Genomic DNA, 21,609 nt, shown 5'->3' on the forward strand with positions numbered 1-21,609 from the left:
TTTCTTTTATCATTGACTCACTACTGACTTTGAAATCAGCAGGAGCCAATGGTGCCGCGCTGCTATTTCAGCCAATAAGGAGGGGAGTCCCGGACAGCCGAGTCTCTCGTGCAACATCGCTGCATCTAGATTGACCTTAGGTAAGTATGAGGGAGGCTGCCACACACAGAATGTTCTTTACCTTAATGCATAGATTGCATTAAGATAAAAAACCTTATGACTTTACAACAACTGGAGTATGCATCTACTGACTGCTGTGCTCTCCCAATCTTGGCATCTTCCATATCTGGCATCACTCCTATCGGGTCTTGTATTTTAAAGGGCTTACTTGATAAAACAATCATGATTTTTATTTTATTTTTTATTGTCAAAACTAAGTGTAGCTTTTTTTCCCCCTCTATATAGGACTCTCCGTTTACAAATGCAGGAATGGGGTCGAACTTGAATCTCCTGGGAGAGGTAGAATGTGATGCCAGTATAATGGATGGGAAATCTCTGAGTTTTGGAGCGGTTGGATCTTTGAGTGGTATGCTCCATATACAGTAACAGTTTCTTATGCCTCTCCTGCCCTGTGGGAAGATCTGTACACTTAAATTTCAAGTCTGCACACCAACTTCATCATTTATGGTTTCAATCTTCCCACTGAATATGTGATTTATTTTTTAGTGAAAGCAAGAAGAGGAGTTGGTGTCTTTAAACACAAAACGTTTCTCTTTGTATTTGAATTTTTAATGGTGTTTTATCTATACTGGTGTATCTTTTCTTTCATTATCTTATATATTAGATACTTAACCCTGCCTTTTCTAATCTCCTTCCTCTTTAAGAGCCGGTTCACACTGGAGCGACCTGGGATCCGACTTCAAGTCGCCCCAAGTCGCGCGGTCGAGAAAATTAATGGAAGTGAATGGGAGCTGTCTTAATGTACACTACTGAAGTCGCTCCGACTTCAGAAAAGGTTCCTGTACTACTTTAATCCGACTTCTAGACAACTTGTAGGCAACTTGTACCCATTGATTTCAATGGAAGTCGCCTCAGAAGTCAGGTCACTGTCTTAACTGAAGCAACAATACAGGAAGATAACATACATTTCTCAGGCAAACCCCTCGCACCTCCCTCCCTCCCACAGAGCTGATTGTTGTTTGATTGGCCACTTGAAAGCCTCCTGTCCTGGAGGTGAGTTGAATTTGCCTTGTACTGTCCTGGAGGCAACTTGAAGTTGCCTTGTAAGTTGCCTGATGATTCATACTCAAGTCGTGTCACAGTTGCCTCCCAAAGTCGTGCTGGAAGTCGTGTTGCCCCTGTGTGAATGGGCTCTAACTGTCAACAAAATAGAAGCCATATATGTGGCAGCAGTGTTGTCCACATCCTGCTCATACTCCACAATCTCCCCTTTTCAGTCCCTTCACTTTCCTCTACTCGAGCTGCCCCACCTGACATTTGACAGCTGGGGGACGGCTCAGAAGTTAGGACTATGGATGGTACTATTAGAAGTAATGATTGTTAGGGGATTTCTCTCCCTAGTTTACCGGTCTCATGTTTCACATAAAGCACTGGCTTTAGCAACTTTTCACAAATTGCTTTTACCAGCAGCTCTGCTGGCAAAGGCAATCCATAAACCATCCCTAAAGCTTTGTGTGAAACATGAGACCGGTAAACTAGGGAGATTACAACATACAGGGACATACAATGTAATACTGACACACATAGGTTGGACTTGTGTTTTTTTTTTCAACCTCACCTACTATGTAACTATGAGAGGAATACCCCTATCAATCATGGCTCCCTGTGTGAGAACACAGGAAAGACGTTGCAGTTTGCATCTGAGGTCTCTAGCAATCTCTAACCAGCAACCATAACACTATGGTGTGGAGCTAGTAATAACAAAGTTGCATGACTGCAGTGCTCAAGGCATTAAAAAGGTATTAAGAAGTAGTTTTATTAAACTGTGAGACATGCATTCAGATCTCATACTTTATAAACATGATTTAAAGCAAACAATGCATGAGATAAAGAAAACAAAAGGGTTTAATATCACTTCAACCACTTTATTTCACCAGATATCCAGGATGGGCCATATTTCAGTATAGCAGGAGGACCCTTTGTCTTAATGGCTGGTTTGCAGAGCTTCCTTACAAGCTCTGTCTCATGTGGTTGCTTTTTGAAGTGGGGAACATTTCCTTAAAATCCTTGGATACTTATATCAAGGTGGTCAGAGGGGGGGGGGGGGGGGGGGGAGTACCCTCTTGCCTCAAAAGAAGGCAAAAAGATCCTGCTAGTCAGTCTTTAATTTAACCCCAGTAATAAAAAAGCTCCTAGCATTTCTCTCAGGTTTCGGAGTCCAAATCCAATCCTGGAATGCAGTTCGGTTGCATAAACCAGACTTCCAAATGAACAAACCCTCCTCTCAATAAGAAGGTGCCCCTACACAGAGAGGCGGATCTTCACGTTGCTTCAACTTTTTAACTCAACGGATCAAAACCTTTGTTCTAGAGCAGGAAAGATTCCAGGGCTTCTATTCTGTATGGGTGGCATTTTTTATATTATTGTTTCCTGCAAGAGCCTGCAAAGCATTGCACTCGTGATCAGTAGATCACAGGTGAAATGTGGGCTACTGTAGACATGACCTTTGGCTTTCTGCCCATACCTATGTATAGGCTTTCTTTTTGAAAGCTAGAGGACATGTCGGACTACAAGAGCTCTCATCAGCGACCACACAGCTCATTCAAACCACAAGTCTGTCTGCTGTGGTGTAAGTCTGTACTTGTAGTTTAGTCACAGGAATCTGTGAATGAATGACGCGGCTGTGGGTGCGGGAAGAACCCCTGCTCGCTGTCACAGGAAGGGGGGGGGAGGGGGCAGAAGCTAAAACATGTTACATATTCCACAAAAGATACAAGTGGAATATGTAGCGTGTTCCAAACATGAGCTATGCCTTTTAAACGTTACAAAATATAACCACCCTTTTAGAATATACCCACCCTGTTGAACAATGTTTAGTTACCTCAAGTTCTGAGAATCTGTGTTTGCAATAGTTGGATGCAGACATTAACTTTAGAAGGATGCCTTTTTTTTAAATTGTGAACATGTTGGTGAATTGTAATGTTACAAAAGTTCATAAAATCTGAGAAGCTATAGATGTGATGTGAATGGAAAGCAGATGGAAACAAAATGAAAAAAATCCCCCTCTTTTTCTTTACATTCAGTTGTTGAGCTGGTTGATTAAAGTTTACCTGCCATTGTGAACCCTTTTTATACATTTTATGAGAATGACAAATGTTGGGATAGCTAATGCTTCAGGCATTTTTAAGTGTGAAATATTATAAAGTTTCAGATTGTATTGTGTTTTTGATATTTAATATTTCCTTTTAATTATGTTGATCTATTGAATTTTGTTTAAGGTATAAAAAATCCAGTGTTGGCAGCAAACAAGTTACTGTTTGAGGGACAGAAGGGAAAACTCTCAGCTGGCAGGATTCCACCTTGGTAATTATATTTCCTAAGAATTCTTCTAGACCTTTTAAGCATTTCAAGTCACCATATAAACCACACTACAGTATTATTTTTTTTATAATAATCAACTTTCCTATAATGCAATGCAACACTTTTTTTTTATTTGATTTATGTAAATGGTGCTGTCGACCAGCATAATGTAGTGGAAGTGATTGCTAGAGACAGATTATAAGAGGTTGTTGGATACCTGATTGCATCTTAGCTGCTCTCCCATGGCAGGGAGGTACAAAGGTTAAATGGTTGTAGTTGTGGGTTTCTATCCATTCTTATTTGAGCTAGTTAAGCGCCATAGCCATTTTTACTTTACAGCTATGGATTTGTAAATTATTCAGTAACTTTCCCTTATGACACTGAGGAGAGGCATATATTATTTTTTATTTAATTTTTTTCCGGATAAACAACGCTTTGTTTTGATTATATTGTTTTCCAAGAGTTGTCAAATTTTCTGGACAATAAGGCTTCTTTCACATGGGTGGACTGTCAGTTTTTCAGGCAGACCCAATTGGGCAATCCATTGCCCTCTATGGAGTGGCGGGTGTCAAAGAAAATGTGTCCGTTGACACCCGCCAACATCCGATCTGCTAAAAATAGATGGATGGGGATGGGATGGCAATCAGGTGTAAACGCATACATGGTCCATTTATATCCGACCGCCCATAAAGGAGAGCGGGCTGTGTCTGTGTTCGCTCTGCATTAGTAGACATGGACAAGCCATCCGCCTGCTCAGCAGGGATCAGTGGGCATATTCCCCAGCCAGAATCTTGGCGGAGTCTGCCCCCTGTGAAAGGGGCCTAAATCTTATCCCACCTCTAATGAGCTTTTAGGCAAATATTTAAGGCACCTCACCCCCCCTGCTAATAGAAAATGCTAACAACAGTTGAGTGGGGCTTTAAACATGCTACATAAATTGCTCAAGACTCCAAAAATATATAAAATATGACTTGTTATTATTTATTAACCATGTTTAAAAGTATGTAGACCTACATTGATTTTCAGTTCCCTAATCAGGGATGCAGCATAGACAGTATAATGCATTAAAATTCCAATTTCCTCCTGCACTCCCCCCAGTGTCTAACCCCTTATTGTGTACAATATGTATTACCAGTAGTCCAGAGGCTTAAATTTCTTCACACGAGTAGACGTCTTCTTTCTCTCGCAATGCATTTCGCACATCTAGTGTCTTCAGGACAGGTGGAGAAATTTTCTATAACATCATATAAAAATCAGAATTGGGGCCAATACATTTACATATGTGTGCTTTTCTTTAATATTAATGTTCCTTATGCTCAGTTTATCAGACTTGTATCATAGCTATCTCTCCCTATGAATAGACTAGAGTGCACACCAAATGAAGAGAAGAACAGTCCCTCTGGGATAGTTAATTGTAACTGCAATCAGGGTGCATTTGGTACCCACAAATTACTGTTATAGTCCTGCAAAATCAAATAAAATGTTTACCTCTATCCTACTACCAAAACCATTTTTTTTTGTCAAAGAAAATACATTTTACACCGTATAATTCCCTTTTTAGATTTGTTCATATTATTTAATTATTGTGTTTACTGTAGATATTAACGTCTTGCTGTCATTTGGGAATAAATGGGTATCTCTCCTGCTCTTCATTAGGTACTCGAAGAGAAAAATATTTCAAATAGTAATAATAAGAATTTATTGCTGGCTGTAACCCTGTAACAGCACTGGTGAACGGAGTGAACCACAACTAGGGTAGCAAGGATTTCAATGCTCTTCTTTAAGTGACAACTCAGTATTGGCCCCAGGTCACTCCTGGCAAACAGGAGTTTGGGGGATCTTTACATCATCTCTACATCATCTCTCTGTCACATAAAGAAAGGCGTTGAGCTACTAAGGTTGGACGCATTACAACATGCGACCAGAGCTTAGCGTTTAAAATTATAGTAAAATTACTAGTGCATATGAGCTAAAATTAATAAACTGAACACCAGTGCTCTGTGAAAGAAGTCCATATATTGTGAGATGTTGAATCCACCACCATTCAGCAGAAATGACTGCTTACCAGCTTGCCACGATCCCCCACCACAGAGGATCAATGTATGCCTGCAATCAGTCAGCTCTCTCCAAGAACCAGCAAACACAAGTACGATTCCTGAGCAGTGGCTATTAAATGTACAGACACCAGTCCTACTGGAGAACCGTATGGAGCACGAGGTGACATCAGGGCGGAGCGATGCACTGACGTCATCTCATGCTCCATAGGGTTCCTACATATCAATGTTTTTGTTTCACATTTAATTTTTAAATTTTATGGATGCACATCCGTCTTCAGTTTAGTTTATAACCAGTTGCAGTTGATTTCTGTTTAAGGAACACAGCCTTAATTCCTGATCCCCTCAGTTCTCTGTCTGCTCAGAGTAGAGAGCATTGACTGTCAGTCACCGCTCTCGGCTCTGCTCTTGCAGCGCTCATTGGAGTACCAAGCTGGAGGGAGAGGGGCAGATGCAGCTGGTTCAGGCTGGGAGCTGGAGGCCGCTGTCAACCAGGATTACTTCGTCTGACAGCAGACAGTGCCAAAAGTAAGTTCACACTTGTGACCCACAAAAATACTTTGGCCATACTCCTCTTCAATGTTAAAACATAATAAAAAATGTATTGGGGTGCACTCTAATCACGTCCTTATGAATTTATTCTCTGTGTCTGTGTTTATTTATGTATGTACATATACAGGGAGGGGGGAAAAGTATTTGATCCCCTGCTGATTTTGGATGTTTGCCCAATGACAAAGAAATAATCAGTCTATAATTTTATTGGTAGGTTTTTTTTTAACAGTGAGAGACAGAATAACAACAAAAATATCCAGAAAAACGCATTTAAAAAAGTTATAAATTGATTTGCATTTTAATGAGTGAAATTTTGTGTGAGAACCTCCTTCCCTCAGCTAGGGCATTAAAAATGGGTCGTGGATGGGTATTCCAGCATGACAGTGACCCAAAACACAAGGCCAAGGCAACAAAGGAGTATCTCAAGAAGAAGCACGTTAAGATCCTGGCATGGCCTAGCCTTTCTCCAGACCTTAATCCTATAGAAAATATGTGGAGGGAGCTGAAGGTTCGAGTTGCCAAACGTCAGCCTCAAAACCTTAAGGACTTGGAGAGGATCTGCAAAAGGGGAGTGGGACAAAATCTCTCCTGAGATGTGTGTAAACCTCCTGGCCAAATACAAGAAACATCTGACCTCTTATTGCCAACAAGGGTTTTTCCACCAAGTACTAAGCCATGTTTTGCGAAGGGGTCAATAACTTATTTCACTCATTAAAATGCAAATTAATTTATAACTTTTTTGAAATGCGTTTTTCTGGATATTTTTGTTGTTATTCTCTCTCTCACTGTTAAAATAAACCTACCATTAAAATTATAGACTGATCATTTCTTTGTCAGAGGGAAAACGTACAAAATCAGCAGGGGATCAAATACTTTTTTACCCTCAATGTATGTTTGTGTGTGTGTGCACACAGATCAGAGTTGTTGTTTCCAGCCTGGATATGAGGTTTAACTTTCTGTATTATTCTGTAAACCTGCAGTTTGTGGTTTTGTAGTGTAGATGCGCAAGCTACTTTCTCTAGCCTGGGAACATCGTAACCAGTGGTTGATGTGAGAACTGCTAATTGACTATTCTCTTGCTGTTTACGTGGATATTTCTGACATTACTTAATTTCATTTGTCTGTTTAGCTTCAGGCAATAAGAGACCGGAGGTCCAACTTGAAACAAATTATGCTGTTTTAGGCGAGCTCCTCTGTGCGTTGTTTAGCAGCATTTGGCATTCACTTGTGTTTTTCCTTTTTGTAGTGGTGAACAGGGATTTCATCTAACAGATGACTTTAGTGTTTAGGGATAGCATGCACTGACATTGAAGATATTAGGCTATTAATCCTCTAGTGAACTGACAGCATTTCTTTCTGGAAATGTAAGTTTGGTCTTAAGTTGTGTTGTCAGGTTTTTTTGTTCTTTTTTATTTCCTGGTACTGACAGCACTTAACCGATTAATATAATGTTACAGTACCTTTTTAACTTTGATCAACAGTGCAATCAAAAGACAAAGTATTGGAAGGTCCATGCTATCATTTCATTGCCTCTGATCTATTGCCCAGTTACTAAGAACTGCTAAAAAAACACATAAGTGAATAATGTATTCGCAATCAGGAGAATGTCCTGAAAAAGTGGTGCGTTGGTTAGTAAGGAGAATTTTATTAACTTTTTGTATAAATAAAACCATCCTTGTAGACTTTTGTGATTCAGAGCTGTACTCTGGCCAGTGAAAACTCCTTTTGGTTTTTCAGAAAAAAACGATTTGATATTTAATATTTGTAGACTGGAACCAAGAGTGTGTAGCTTTTCAAAACAAAACAAACACAATCTACATCTACACATGCTCATGTTCCCACCATTCTAGAAGTCCAGCTTTATGAATAATGGATCGTCTGGTTGCAGATGAAACGTGACTATTAGCAATAAATTTTTACATTTTCATATATCTTTCAGCATTTCTGTAACACTGCACAACATTAGTGGGCCCATTTGCTGGAAGAATGTTGATTTCTGCTCCTAAAGTAAATCTGCTCTCCCCAGCCCTTCATTATATGAGCTGTGTGCACCTGGGCACACTGCTTGCAGGCTGTCTCTAAAACCCGGACACAGGGTTGGAGATCCCGTCCCACCCATATCTCTGAGGAATCTCCAAGCAACATAGCCCCTTGTAGAGATAAATAAATGTGAGAAAACTGCCAGAGCAGTTCCCTGTTTTAAAATGTAAGCTCTGCAGCTCTGCGCTCTGCCGATATGCAGACTCTGTGTCCTTCAATATCATTTTCATTGGGACAGAGCCTCGCTCTGCCAATATAAATATATATATATATATATATATATATATATATATATATATATATATAGTTTTGCCCAGGTGAGCCAATCTGCCACAGTATATCTGCGTGAGCCGGTCGGGAACCGGTTAAACCATTAATCACATACTAGGCTGTGAAAGGTCCTTTCAGAAGAAATACAGAGGATACAGGCAACTGTAAACTGTTTGCTATTATTAGGAGTAAGAGTTGCATGCATAAAAATCCTCCCTTGCAGTGGGGCCACTTCCACATTGCAAGGGTTAAATGCATGGAAAAGGTCTGTTGGTCTGAGGAAAGCGAGGTCTGTTGCTTGGGGATGTCACCTGGTTTAGGAATGGATTCCTGTGTCCTGAACGATTAAGATAATGGGAATTGACATACCTGTAAATTCCATATCTTGGAGTACAATACTGAACAATGGTCCATCCCCTCCTTTTTTTTTTTCTGTGATTTCCTTAATGCTTGCTAAACCGCTTCATCCACAGATTGGGCAAGGTTATAAGGATACATGGGGGGGGCTGGGGTATCCAATCAGCTGAAGGCTGCTTTCACACTGAGGCGCTATAGCGCTAAAAACAGCACCTGCAAAGCGCCCTGAAAGAGCCCCTCCTCTCACTCCAGTGTGAAAGCCTGATGGCTTTCACACTGTGCGCTGGCAGGATGATAAAAATAAGTCCTGCTAGCTGCATCTTAGCAGTGCTGTAGCTCCTAATGCTCCCCTGCCCATTGGAATCAATGGGCAGCACCGCCGAACCGCCAGCAAAGAGGCGCTTTGTGGGCAGTTTTAACCCTTTTTCGGCCACTATCGGGGGTTGGAAGCACTTTGCTAGTGGCTGAAGAGCGTCACAAAAACGACAGTAAAGCACTGCTAAAAAGACCTTTACAGCTGATGCCTCAGTGTGAAAGCGGCCGACAGGAAATGCAGGTAAATTTTCTCCAATCAAACAAAGCAGGAATCGTACACTAACCCGAAATTTGACAATTTTTTGCATGTTTTACCTTCAACATAGGCTCTTGCTTGTGATGTTAGTTATTTCAAAGCAAAGCCTCTGACCCTCAGAATAGTTTGTGACAAGTTCCTGGAATCACCATGCCTCTGTTTTCTCCTGGCAGCCATAACTCTTCACATTTCTATTTAAACTGGCCAACTGAATGGTTGGAGATATACTCTTTATACTCTGCCAATATTATAAGTTACATTTAGAAATTATAAGCAGCTGTATTAGAACCAACAGAGTTGTAGAAAGGTTTGGGTCGCTTGAAAATGCAGCCGAAAACGTTTCTGACTAGACACCCTAATCAAGCCCTTGACCATTTATTTAAAAAAAAATTAAAAACATGTATTTTAATGAAAAAGTATTCTCAATTCAGCTGCTTTGTGAAGGAAAATGTTGATCTGTGCTCCACAAATCAATCAGAACTTTTCCAGTGTACCTCAACACTACTTATTGGTAGGAATTGGGGTCTTCAGTCAAAATACATGTTTAAAGTGGTTGTAACCCCCCCAAAAAATCAAAAAGCCTGCAAGACAAAGGCATAATGAGCTAATATGCATAGCATACTAGCTCATTATGAATTACTCACCTTAGATGAAAGCCCCTGCAGCAGTCCTCGTACACTGCTCTGGTCACATCGCTCCCGGAGTTACTTCTGGGTATCGGGGGCTCCGGTGCTGTGATTGGCTGGAGCCGCGATGACGTCACTCACTATGTAGGTAATGGCATACTAGCTGAAGCAACGGCACGGGCGTGCCTTTGCTTCAGTGCGCATGTGCCGATGGCGTTGGCACATGCTGATACAGGGGATATCTCCTAAACCGTGCAGGTTTACGATATATCCGAGGTAGCTACAAGTAAGCCCTATTTTAGGCTTACCTGTAGTCAAAAGTGGTTGTAAAGGGATTACAATGCACTTTGTGGAGAAGAGCCTACCTTCTGAATAGTGCTAGTTTTCATCCTGACATCATCGTGTGCATAATTCCAGGTTAGTTATACCAAGGCTTTGAATATTTCCCCTGTGGTTCTCAGAAGGAAGGTAACGCAGCAGGGGCTTGTTTCACGAGTGGTTGAAGGTTTATTCCTAAAGCCCTATGAAAAGCTTAAAGAATCTGCCTGAAATTTATTTTTTATGAATATCAGATTAAAGTGAATCCATTAGGCCTTCTGCTTTAGCATAGTAGTAACAGCAGTATTTCTTGGATAGCATTGTCAGTTCACTGGTTGATTTTACTTTTTTCCTGGAACTGTTTTGAGACTTACCTATGTAACCCCTTAGTAAGTAAAGCAGAAAAATATGCGTGTCAGCACATTTTGTAAAAAAAAAAAAAAAAAAACCAGCATGTTCCTAAAAGTTCCAGTACCTCAGGCCTTATTTTTCATCACTACCCGTATATGCCAAAAGGGATAAGATGCCAGCTCAGGATTACTGTGCCAGCAGCATGACAGACCTCTGTTGTCAGCAATCAATGAGGCCTAATGTCCCGGTTCTCTTCATGTTTTACAGATAATATATATATTTTTTTTTTTTTTCTTAAGAAGACTTTTTGGTATGTGCAGTTAATGTTCAAGACTTTTAATGCCAGTAAACACAGCTGTGGGATGTTAGGCATCCTCTTTAGTTTGCTTTAGGAAATTCTGTCTGAGTAAATTTACGGAAAACCGTGTTAAATACCAGTAGTAATAAATCATCACTAAATATGATTCGAGTTTTATTTTTACACTCCATCAGGTCATGTCTGGCAGTGAAGGTTTTGGACAGAGATGGTCTATTTCTGCACGATCCTGTAGGAGTGCCAGTTACCCATAGCCGAATTTCTGTGTACTGGGTCTAATTTCTAAATTAAATTTTAATAGATCTCTACAGAACCTCATTCACAAGACCCTTTTCCAGTCGTGGAAATTTATTGCCAAGAAATGCCTACACTTAATAGTCCTGGTTTAAAGCTGAATGAGTATTTTGTTAGAGTTTTTTTTTTCTTTTAAACAAAATCTATAACTCTAATTCCTTATTGTCTACCTAAAGCAGTCACCAGATTTTTCAAAGGTAGGCATTATAATTGCAGATTATAAAAGGTAAAAAAGAGTGCAGTGGTAACCGATGTATAACAAAGACACTTTGATGTTAAAGATGTTGGGGTTATGCTGGGGTAGATAGAACTAAAGGGCAGTAAAAGAGTCAAAATACCTTCCTTACCTCTTGTGCTGGTCACTAAGGGCCTGATCCACAAAAGGGATACGCCGGCGTATCTACTGATACGCCGTCGTATCCCTGTTTCTATCTATGGAACTGATCCACAGAATCAGTTTCTCATAGATGGGCAGAAGATCCGACATGTGTAAGGGACTTACACTGTCGGATCTTAGGATGCAGTACCGCGGCCGCCGCTGGGGGCATTTCTCGTCGAAATCCAGCGTCGGGTATGCAAATTAGCACTTACGGAGATCCACAAAGCTTTTACGCTTCGTTTTTTCTCCGTAAGTATTCGTTTGCAGTCGCAAAATTAGGACTGCTTTTACAAAGTGTAAACTGTTTACACCTTGTAAAAGTAGACCCTTCTATCCCGCATCGCTGTAATTTTTTTTTTTTATTTTTTTTTTCCCCACCGCTGAAAATTTCTAGGTAAGTGCTTTGTGGATCAGGCACTTAGGTAGAGATTTTGCGGCGGTGTAACTTAAATGGCAAAAGTTAAGTTACGGCCGGTTTTTGTGGATCAGGCCCTAAAAGCCTAGGCATTTCATTACTTTATCTCTGCTGAAGAGGAAAATCAATTTGTCTGGAATCTAAAGCTGTATTTCCACCTATGCATTTTTTTGTGTTTTTTGCATTTTTCATGTGGTTAGGTTGTGGTGCAATGGCAGGCAGTTTTGTAAATTCTGCTGAACTTTGTTGACACAAAAAGCTTTGTCACTGGCAGTAATGCTTAACGCCTCTGCTTCTGCCTGCACTACTTTTAAGTATTATTGGGTGGTTGATGCTTTTGCCTGCACACAGAAGAAAATGGTGTTATCACACGTCTGCTCAAACAGGAAGTGGCTGAAGCTGCTCTGTCCTAGTTATTTCCCAATGCATTGTGGGATACAGGAATCTTTACTGCCTCTCCACCAGCACTCAGCTAACACTTTATAAATGTTTCACTAACATGCTATAGGTGCGGTTAATGTGCAGCACTATTGAAATTAATGGAGGTGGCTGGCAAGTGTCAATGCCTCATGAGAGCAACAGGCTGCTTAATTTCTAACACTACACAACACTACCACTCCTATGTGTTACTGCACTGTGTAATGCCTATTGTAGTATTCTTGACAGGCATTGAAGGGCGGTTTTAAGGCTTTATAAATGCTGCTTAACACACGGTATTGATGCATGTGTAAACAAGCTCTGAGTATTTGTAAGCTGGTTGTCTGTAGATAACTACACCTGATCTTGTGAATATACAGGCTAGGAGTCCTGAGTTCTTGGCTCCACCCATCTGAAACTATTGCTTAAAACTTAATGGACAATTGTTGTAATTATGATGCCCAAGTTGCATTATTACAATTCTACATGCCCGTGCGCCCTCAAAATTCAATTACTGGTCTCCTCGTTGAAGTAAGTAGCCCAGAATAGGAGGTGAATGTACTGTCATTTACAGGCCAGGTGAATGCCTAACTGATTCCAACAATGGACAGTAATGTCTAATGTTTTGTTTTGTTTTTTGCATTACAGTTTTTTAGTTGGAGATGGTGCTTTCAAGTGGTCTGTTGATCATGGGATTCCAACGTGTCCTAGAGACATAATGGCTACAAGTGAGTACAGCTTTTGTGATTTGACCATTGTATTGCATGAACTGTCCTTGTTCTATTTTTTTAAGGGTTTCGTTTATTTTGGAAATTATTAATGTGTTTTTTTTTTTTTTATCAATCATGTGAAGGTTAGCCTTGTGTCTGAACTTGGTGTCATATATAGTGATGTCCTGAGGGGCTGAATGTTTAGTCGGCCACACTACGCTCTCCTTTAACCTTGTTGAGAGGCTATAGTTCTATATTTTGACAGGGCTTAAACAAGCCTTAAAGCCTATAGCTATAGCCAAAGGGCAAAACACGGCACTCTGTAGCTTGTATTTAGTGTATGCACAATGCCTTGTCAGCCCATTAATTTAAGTGGGGAAAAAAAACACAGCTAAAATGTGCACATACAGTTTTTTTTGTAACCCAGCACACTAAAACACATGATAGCATGCTACCATGAATTGTGGTGTGCTGCAATGCATGTTCATCGGCAAGGTACATTAAGATGCCATTGAGAATGAATGCCACCCGCATCACACCAAATTGGCATTACCGTATGTTGTTATATATGTGTGTGTGTATGTGTGTTTCCTGTTTTTGGAAAGCTTTTGCATTCTTTAAATCCTCGCTGGTCTTTCCAGCTTATGGACTTGGTAGAGTGACAGTTAAATTTTGCCTGCATTAAACATACTGCAGCGTTTCACCATGTGCAGCTTTCACTGCTTATAACCTACTCTTCCAATCACAGCACCTTAAGTGGTCCAAGAGGGTGCTCTGTGTATGAAGGTAAGGTAAAAAAGGTAAAGGTAAAAAAATTAAAACGAATGCAGCCACCTCATCTAAGAATTTTAAGAATACTTTCTAATTCTTACGGTAAACCCAACGAAACTAACCTGGTAGAAAAATAATAGCCTTTTCTAAACAAGAATATTAAACAAAAACAAATTTAGTTTCAAGAAAATAATACAAGACAGACAGATTGTATTCTATTAGCAATTGTCTGTATGCAATAGAGTTACACTAAAGTCACTTGGCATAGCTGGTCCATAATGTCCGTAGCATACAGTACTCTGAACATGAACTGATAATAGCAAATCAGGTTTTTGGTCTTGGCAGTCTGTCTTGTAGTGTTGTCTATGGTAGAATCTCATGGGTCTCAGTCCTTGGTGCTGCACAATGGCTTCTTTAGCAGTCGTCAATGCAGTTTTCTGTTCTAAACCTCATAAAACGATAGTCTCTTTGTGGCATCATCATATATGATCCTCAGGATTGGTCTAAGAAGTAGGATGAACAGTATGCAGAATCTCACAATTCTGAATTTCTGTGATTCATTTTTGTTCGTAGGGGGCTACAGTCCCTGGATAGTTTACAGAACTGTCTCAGAAATTATTCTCTGTGGCCCACTCCTTATCATTCCGAGGATTTCTTTGTGGTCTCCCTGGTAGTCTGTACTTCTTGAGACAGACTGGTATCTCTGGTGAAGAAAAAAAGTACACTGGGGTCCATTTCACGTAACCTGCAGCTTTCACTCCCCCTACCAGATAGGCTTTGTGAGGATATCTAAACGTGAATGTGCCCCATTCCATCTGGGTTGACTTAACTTAACCACTTGTTTGACATCCTCCCATTCCTGGGACTCGGCTGATCACAGATCAGGTAAAGGGCCAATCACAGCAGGCCCTTTACCATGTGATCAGCTGTCAGCCAATGACGGCTGGTCACAGAAGTAAGCAGAAGCTGTTTTTTTTCCACTCACACTGTTGGAGTGAAGAAGAAAGCCTTTAACTAGCTTCTGTTAGAAGGACATTGGTTCCACAAAGTGCAGATTAGTGCTGCTATTCATTGCCCTCCAGTGCCGCTAATCAGGGCCCACGAGTGCCATCTATCGGTACCGCCTATCGGTGCCACCTCTCTGTACCAACTATTAGTGTCCATCAGTGCCACCTGCTACCCATCAGTGCCACCTCATTAGTGCCCATCAGTGCAGCCTATTAGTGTTCATCAGCAAAGGAGAAAAATTGCCTGTTTGCAAGCATATAACAAAGGGAGGGGAGAGAACCCACCAAGAAGGTCACATAAGTGGAACACAGTGGTTGACTATAAGGCTTTATTGTACAAACATTTCTAAAGCAGTTAGCGGTGATTGGCTAATAAAACGTGTCAGCATGACGTTGCACACATGACGTCTCTCAGGACTGCTGCTAGCGGGCAGTAACAGATGGTGAGATGACCACTGACTGTAACCTGAAATCAAGAGGATTGGAGTGTCTTACTATGCGGAGCGGGAGTTTACAATGCAACATAAGTGGTGAGACCCCCCCACTCATTCGCTTCCCAGCTAGAGCTGCCAACTCTACTCAAGTGGTGAAAAATCCCCCCCCCCCTTTTTTGCTCACCTGGTGAACATACATCAGCATCCCAGGCTTGCATTGGTGAACTACCCCCGCTTGGCATTTTAGTCCGATCTGGATATATCGTAAATATTTCAACAAATAGCTTCCAATCACCAAATCTCAAATGGAATCAAGGCCAGTTATTGCCTCTATTTGACGAGGACAGTCGTAGACACCCAGGATGCCTATCTGCATATGCCCATTTATCCACCTCAGCAGCGCTTTCTATGCTTTTTAGTTGGAGGCAATCGCTCCCAGTTTGCCACACTGCCATTTGTCATATCCTGGCAGAGTATTCACAAAATTCCTTGCACAGCTTCTTGCTCTTATAAGAATTCAGGGTATCCAAGTCAAAGGTTATTTGGACCACCATCTTCTGAATGGACTAATTTTCCCTTCCAGATATCTGAAAACGTCCAAAGAACTATTCAGATTAGAGCTGGGTGATTTTTGCCCCCCAAAAAAATCTGTGATTTATTTATTTTTTTTAAAAAGAAACTCGATTCACAATTCATATCACGTTTTATTTTTTTTTCTGATGGACACTGCGCCTGGTTCTAAGGAGCTGCGGGTAGGAGTTTTTAGGCGAGGCCACGGCTTTAGCCTAGTCTGCTGCGATCCTGGGAACAGGCCGCGGACTAGGCCGACGCCGTGGCCTCGCCTAAAAAATCCTGCCTGCAGCTCGCCGCGATCCTGGGAAAAGGCCACGGCTCTGGCCTAGTCCGCGGCATCCGGCCTCGTGGCCTTTTCCCAGGAGCTGCAGGCAGGATTTTTTAGACGAGGCCGCAGCTTCAGCCTAGTCCGAGGAGCGCCGGTCCTATGGGAAAAAAAATCGATTTGGTCAAAATCTGAATCGATTTGACCTCCCAACTCAATTCAAGATTTTTTCCCCAGCCCTAATTCAGATGCTTCAAGTTATTGATTGGGTAATCGACTTAAAAAAATCTGCACTCCAACCTTCGCCAGGAATACTTGGGCCTAATTCTAGAGACAGCCCAAGCAAAGCTCTTCATTCCAAAGAAAAACTGCTCTCATGCAGAACTCTAGACACTCTAGACTTGGGATAAAAGAAATGCCTTTCTGTGAGATTCTCCAAAAGAGTCAAGGGTCTCACGGTGGTCTCCTTTTAGGGCTGTCCCACTTGCCTAATTTTATTTTTTGTTGGCATGGTACAAGCATGCTCCTTCTCTCGAGCTACCCATGCTCCTATGTAGCCTAGCAATTAATTTTCTAGCTTGGTGGATTTCCCAGTGGGGAAGTCATTTCTGCAAGATCACTGGAAGGTGATAATGACAGATGCCTGTTTTTCAGGCTAGGGAGGAGTGTTCCACTTTTTCATAATTCGGGGAATATGGTCACCAGCTGAAGACGAGCTCCCCATCAACATCCTGGAGCTCAGAGCTATAAGAACGGCTCTACACCACTCGACCCCCCTTCTGGAAGAGCACCCAGTCCAGGACCAAATAGACAACAACACAGCTGTGGCCTATATCAGTCACAAGGGGGTACCAGGAGTCATGGAAGTTGCATGACTCCTGGAAGGAAGGAAGCTGTTCCATATTTGGGGTGTAAATTGTAAAAAAATAAATTTTTGGTTTAGATGTACCGTATTTATCGGCGTATAACATGTGCCGGTGTATAACACGCACCCTAATTTTAAGAGGGAAGTTTAAGGAATTTTTTTTTTCCACAGCCCCTTTTACATTCCAAAGCCCCCCCCCTGCACATTACACAGACCAAAGCCCCCCCCCCATGCACAATACACAGACCAAAGCTCCCCCCCTGCACATTACACAGACCAAAGCCCCCCCCCCCTGCACAGTACACCGCTCCTTTACATTGCACAGCCCCCTTGCACTCCCAGGAGACCCCCCAGTCTCCTAGGTCAGCACTTCCAGTGTACTCTAAAGTTTTAAAACAATCACTGCCAGTGACTTGTACATACTGTGTCACTGTTCTTCCCGGCTGGTCACATAATGGCTCTCCTCTGACCGCTCTCCTCCTCCAATCTTAGACTACACTCGGAGGGGGAGGAGGAGCTGGAGGAGGAGAATGGCCAGGCAGAAAAAGGTTTGTGCGGGCTATGACAGTGATTTGTTAATCTTTATAGTATGCCAGCGGACTGTCCCAGGGCTAGGAGAGGCGGGACGGCCGGCATGACACCAACGCTCCAATCCCCACCCACCACGTTTGTAAACAAGAAAGTGATATCGGCGTATAACACGCACCCACGATTTCCCCCTGATTTTAAGGGGAAAAAAGTGTGTGTTATACGCCGATAAATACGGTACTTTAAATGATCCATTTATGCTTGCTAGCTCTCAAGAGCCTTGCTTTACTTTGAACTACAGCACAGGTTTACTTGAATCCCTGTACTATCCGGTTATCGCAAGGGATGTCTTTTTTGTGGTGATGTCATAGCAAACATTGGGCTGTATATGGCCTGCATTAATCATGTGAAAACAAAAAGAACTAGAGATTGAGTGAAAGCAGATCAAGTCCATGTATAGCACCCACTGTCTGGCTTCTTTCAGAGCCTAGGCATGACAAGTATGTTTAACTGCTTGGGATGCCATACTAACTCATTAGAGAGAAATGCACAGCACATGTACACAAAAGACTCTTCCCTCGGATGTCAGATATTCTGGAATGCTGAAGCTCTATGGGCTGTACTAAAATTTAAACTAGGAACTTAGTAATGTGCCAGAGCATGAGGTTTTCTTTACAGTATAGTTTGTTTTTCTTTCATTTGCTTTCATTTCTCAGTTGTGTTTTTTCATGTTCAATCTAAAACTAGGTTTGTAAGTTTTTTATCTTTATATAGCTTGGGTATTAAATAAGAACTCTAAGTCTCGTTTGCATCTCAGCAACCCCATATGTTAACTAGTTGTGGTTGGTCACATTCAGTTGGACTTGTTTTTGTAAGTTTGAAGATGTTTTGCAGCTTACCCAAGCAGCTTATTTGAGTCCAGTAATTACAGCCACATAGGTTGCTTAATCCAATCGCCGTTGGATTCAACATTACAAAGTAAGTTCAGTTGAAGACGATCAACTACTACTAGCTATGCCATTTCCTAGATAAATAAGAACCTTTACACACATAACGAAGGAATAGTGAGTATGTGTTGCTGGGGAGAAGGCCATTCATTGCTTTGGACAAAAGTTCAGGTTTGTTTTAAAGAATCCAGCTGTAAGCAAATGATGACAATGAAAGGGTAAAGACCCAAGCAATTATGGGGACGTTTTGTCATTCTAATCTAGTACAAGTATCAAAATCTGGCAGGTGATTTACCATTCCAAAGTAAATCAGTCTCATGCCTATTAAAGTGGAAGTAAACCCTTATTCTCAAGTCATCCTCAAGGACGGTCACATGAGAGATAGGCTCCACCTCCTGCAGTAAAAAAAAGGGCACAAAAGTTTAATGTAATATCCTTTTTGACGCAGTCTACTTTTTGGTTCCGAACTCAAAAAAGTCTTATGCCGCATACACACCATCACTTTATGTGATGAAAAAAAACGACACTTTCTGTGAAGTAAAAAATGACGTTTTTGAAACTTCAATTTTCAAAGACGAAGTTGCCTACACACCATCGTTTTTCTCACAATGTTCTTGCAAGTGAGGTTACGTTCCACCACGTTTTACCATTGAAGCTTGCTTCATAAGTAGCTTCTGGGCATGCGTGGATGAAAAAACGTCTTAGAAAACGACGTTTTTTGCTACACACGGTCAATTTCTGTGAAGTAAAAAATGCACTTTTGAAAAACGACACATAAAATTGAAGCATGCTTCAATTTTTTTTGGTCGTTTTTTACAAGACATAAAACGACGTTTTCCCCCACACACAGTCAATTAAAGTGACGTTTTTAGAAACGTAATTTTTTTTCATCACATAAAGTGATGGTGTGTACGCGGCATTAGAGATGTTGGCAGATAAATCCGAGGGAACAAAAGGAGAAAGTTTTTTTTGTTTTTTTTGGCACAAACGAGAAACTCAAACAAGAAACTGCAGGCTCAGCGAAGATGGGTCTTCAACAAGAACAAAGGAAAAACCAACATCTTGTTCCCTAGCTCTGTGTCTAACTAACCCCAATGACGCCAGCAATGTTACATTTCCTCACTCAATGGCGAGCGTTCTGCTCATATAGTTTCATGCTACAAATAAGAATATAATTTACATCAAAACCTCCTACTAAGTTCCGAGTCACGACTCTCCCAGCCTTTTCACAGTAAAGGATACCCATGAAGAAGGCAATCATGGAATTACTGAAGAAAAAAGTGATAATGGAAATATATCCTTCTCATCACACATCAGGGTTTTACTCCCACGTGTTTTTGAGAGCAAAACTCTCGGGCAGACACTGCTTAATCCTGGACCTAAAAAACCTGTACAGGACAATTCTCTACAGAAAGTTCAAAATGGAGACTATCTTCTCGGTGAGAGCTCTACTCCCAGAAGCAGCTTTTCTCGTAACCCTCAACCTAAAGGACGCATACCTTCAAGTCCCAATCCATCCTAGCCACCAGAAATATTTGAGATTCACCACCCAGGAGGGCAGAGGTGGCTCTATAATTGGGCAAATTAGGCGGTCGCCTAACGCCCCGCCCTCACAGGGGCCTCGCGGCCACCTAATTTGCCTATTGCAGTATTTAACAGACGGTAGTTTCCCAGTCTGCAATGCCATAATGCTGTAATGTAATGCTCCGCGGCGATCTACCCGTCAATCACAGCCAGCTGACGGGTAGATCGAGTATCAGCCGACATGCAGAGTAACGTGGGAAGCGGCTCACGGCTGTAATAAGTCCTTACTGTCCTCTCTCATATCGTGCTGTTTCCCGAGAGGCCCCTCCCCTCCTCTCCCCTCCTATCCCCTCCTCTCCCCTCCCCATACCGTGTGCCCTGCTGTGCCCTGTGCCCATGTCCTGATGTGCCCTATACCCTGTGCCCATTACTCTGATGTGTCCAATGCTCTGTGCCCTGCTGTGTCCCATACCCTGTGCCCGTTTCCTGATGTGCCCTGTACCATGCACACTGCTGTGCCATGTACACTGCTGTGTGCCATGTACACTGCTGTGTGCCATGTACACTGCTGTGTGCCCTGTACACTGCTGTATGCCCCATGCCCCGCTGTGTGCCTTGTGATAAGCCCTGCTGTGTACCCCATGTTATGCTGCTTGCCCCATACCCATTCATGAGCCCCTTAAAGTGCCCCATGTTCTGCTGTGAGACCCATGATGTGCCCCATGTTCTGCTGTGTGCCCCATGATGTGTCCCATGTTCTGCTGTGTGCCCAAGGTTCTGCTGTGTGCCCAATGTTCTGATGTGTGCCCCATGATGTGTCCCATGTTCTCCTGTGTACCCCATGATGTGTCCCATGTTCTCCTGTGTGACCCATGATGTGCCCAACGTTCTACTGTGTGCCCCATAACGTGCCCATTTTTCTGCTGTGTGCCCCATGATGAGCCCAATGTTCTGCTGTGTGCCCCATGATGAGCCCAATGTTCTGCTGTGTGCCCCATGATGAGCCCAAGGTTCTGCTGTGTGCCCCATGATGCGCCCAATGTTCTGCTGTGTGACCCATGATGTGCCCAATGTTCTGCTGAATACCCCATGATGTGCCCAATGTTCTGCTGAATACCCCATGATGCGCCCAGTGTTCTGATGTGTACCCCATGATGTGCCCAGTGTATCTCAGTATTTTATGCATGTATTTTTTTTAAAATCTATTTAGCAGTTTTATTCACAGATAATGCCCTTTTGCTGTGTTTTTTTTTCTGCCTTCCTCTGGATAGATAGATGTGGGTATAGGATTATGTATATGGGATTGTATGATTTTTATTTTATATTTTTCTCCCTTTTTATTGGTTCAACTTTTTCAACCTGACTAGCTATGTAACAATGTAACATCAGCATCTGTGCTTGAATACAGCCGCTGGTGTCAGGTAGGATTACAATGATGCCAATTCGACACATCATATGGTTTAAAGGATAAGTTCACCTTTAGGAGCATGTTACACCCATATTTGGGATGTAACATGCTCCTTTGCCCCAGCCACTTGCCCCCGC

General features: G+C 41.9%; 1 protein-coding gene across 4 annotated transcripts in view; it reads left to right on the forward strand.

The window, feature by feature from the left end:
* TASP1 (taspase 1) overlaps positions 1–21,609 on the forward strand; it is a 167,848-nt gene that overhangs the window by 16,657 nt on the left and 129,582 nt on the right. For all 4 annotated transcript variants that reach the window (XR_005748753.1, XM_040351287.1, XM_040351285.1 and 1 more), the window contains 3 exons: positions 406–526; positions 3,399–3,483; positions 13,089–13,168. Coding sequence is in view for 3 of the 4 variants with exons in the window: in XM_040351287.1 (XP_040207221.1) it covers positions 406–526; positions 3,399–3,483; positions 13,089–13,168 (286 nt within the window). In the remaining variant the exon portion in view is untranslated. The remainder of the gene's footprint in view (positions 1–405; positions 527–3,398; positions 3,484–13,088; positions 13,169–21,609) is intronic.

The sequence above is a fragment of the Rana temporaria genome, chromosome 4 (genome assembly GCF_905171775.1).
Source record: "Rana temporaria chromosome 4, aRanTem1.1, whole genome shotgun sequence".
In the NCBI taxonomy this organism is placed as follows: Eukaryota; Metazoa; Chordata; class Amphibia; order Anura; family Ranidae; genus Rana; species Rana temporaria.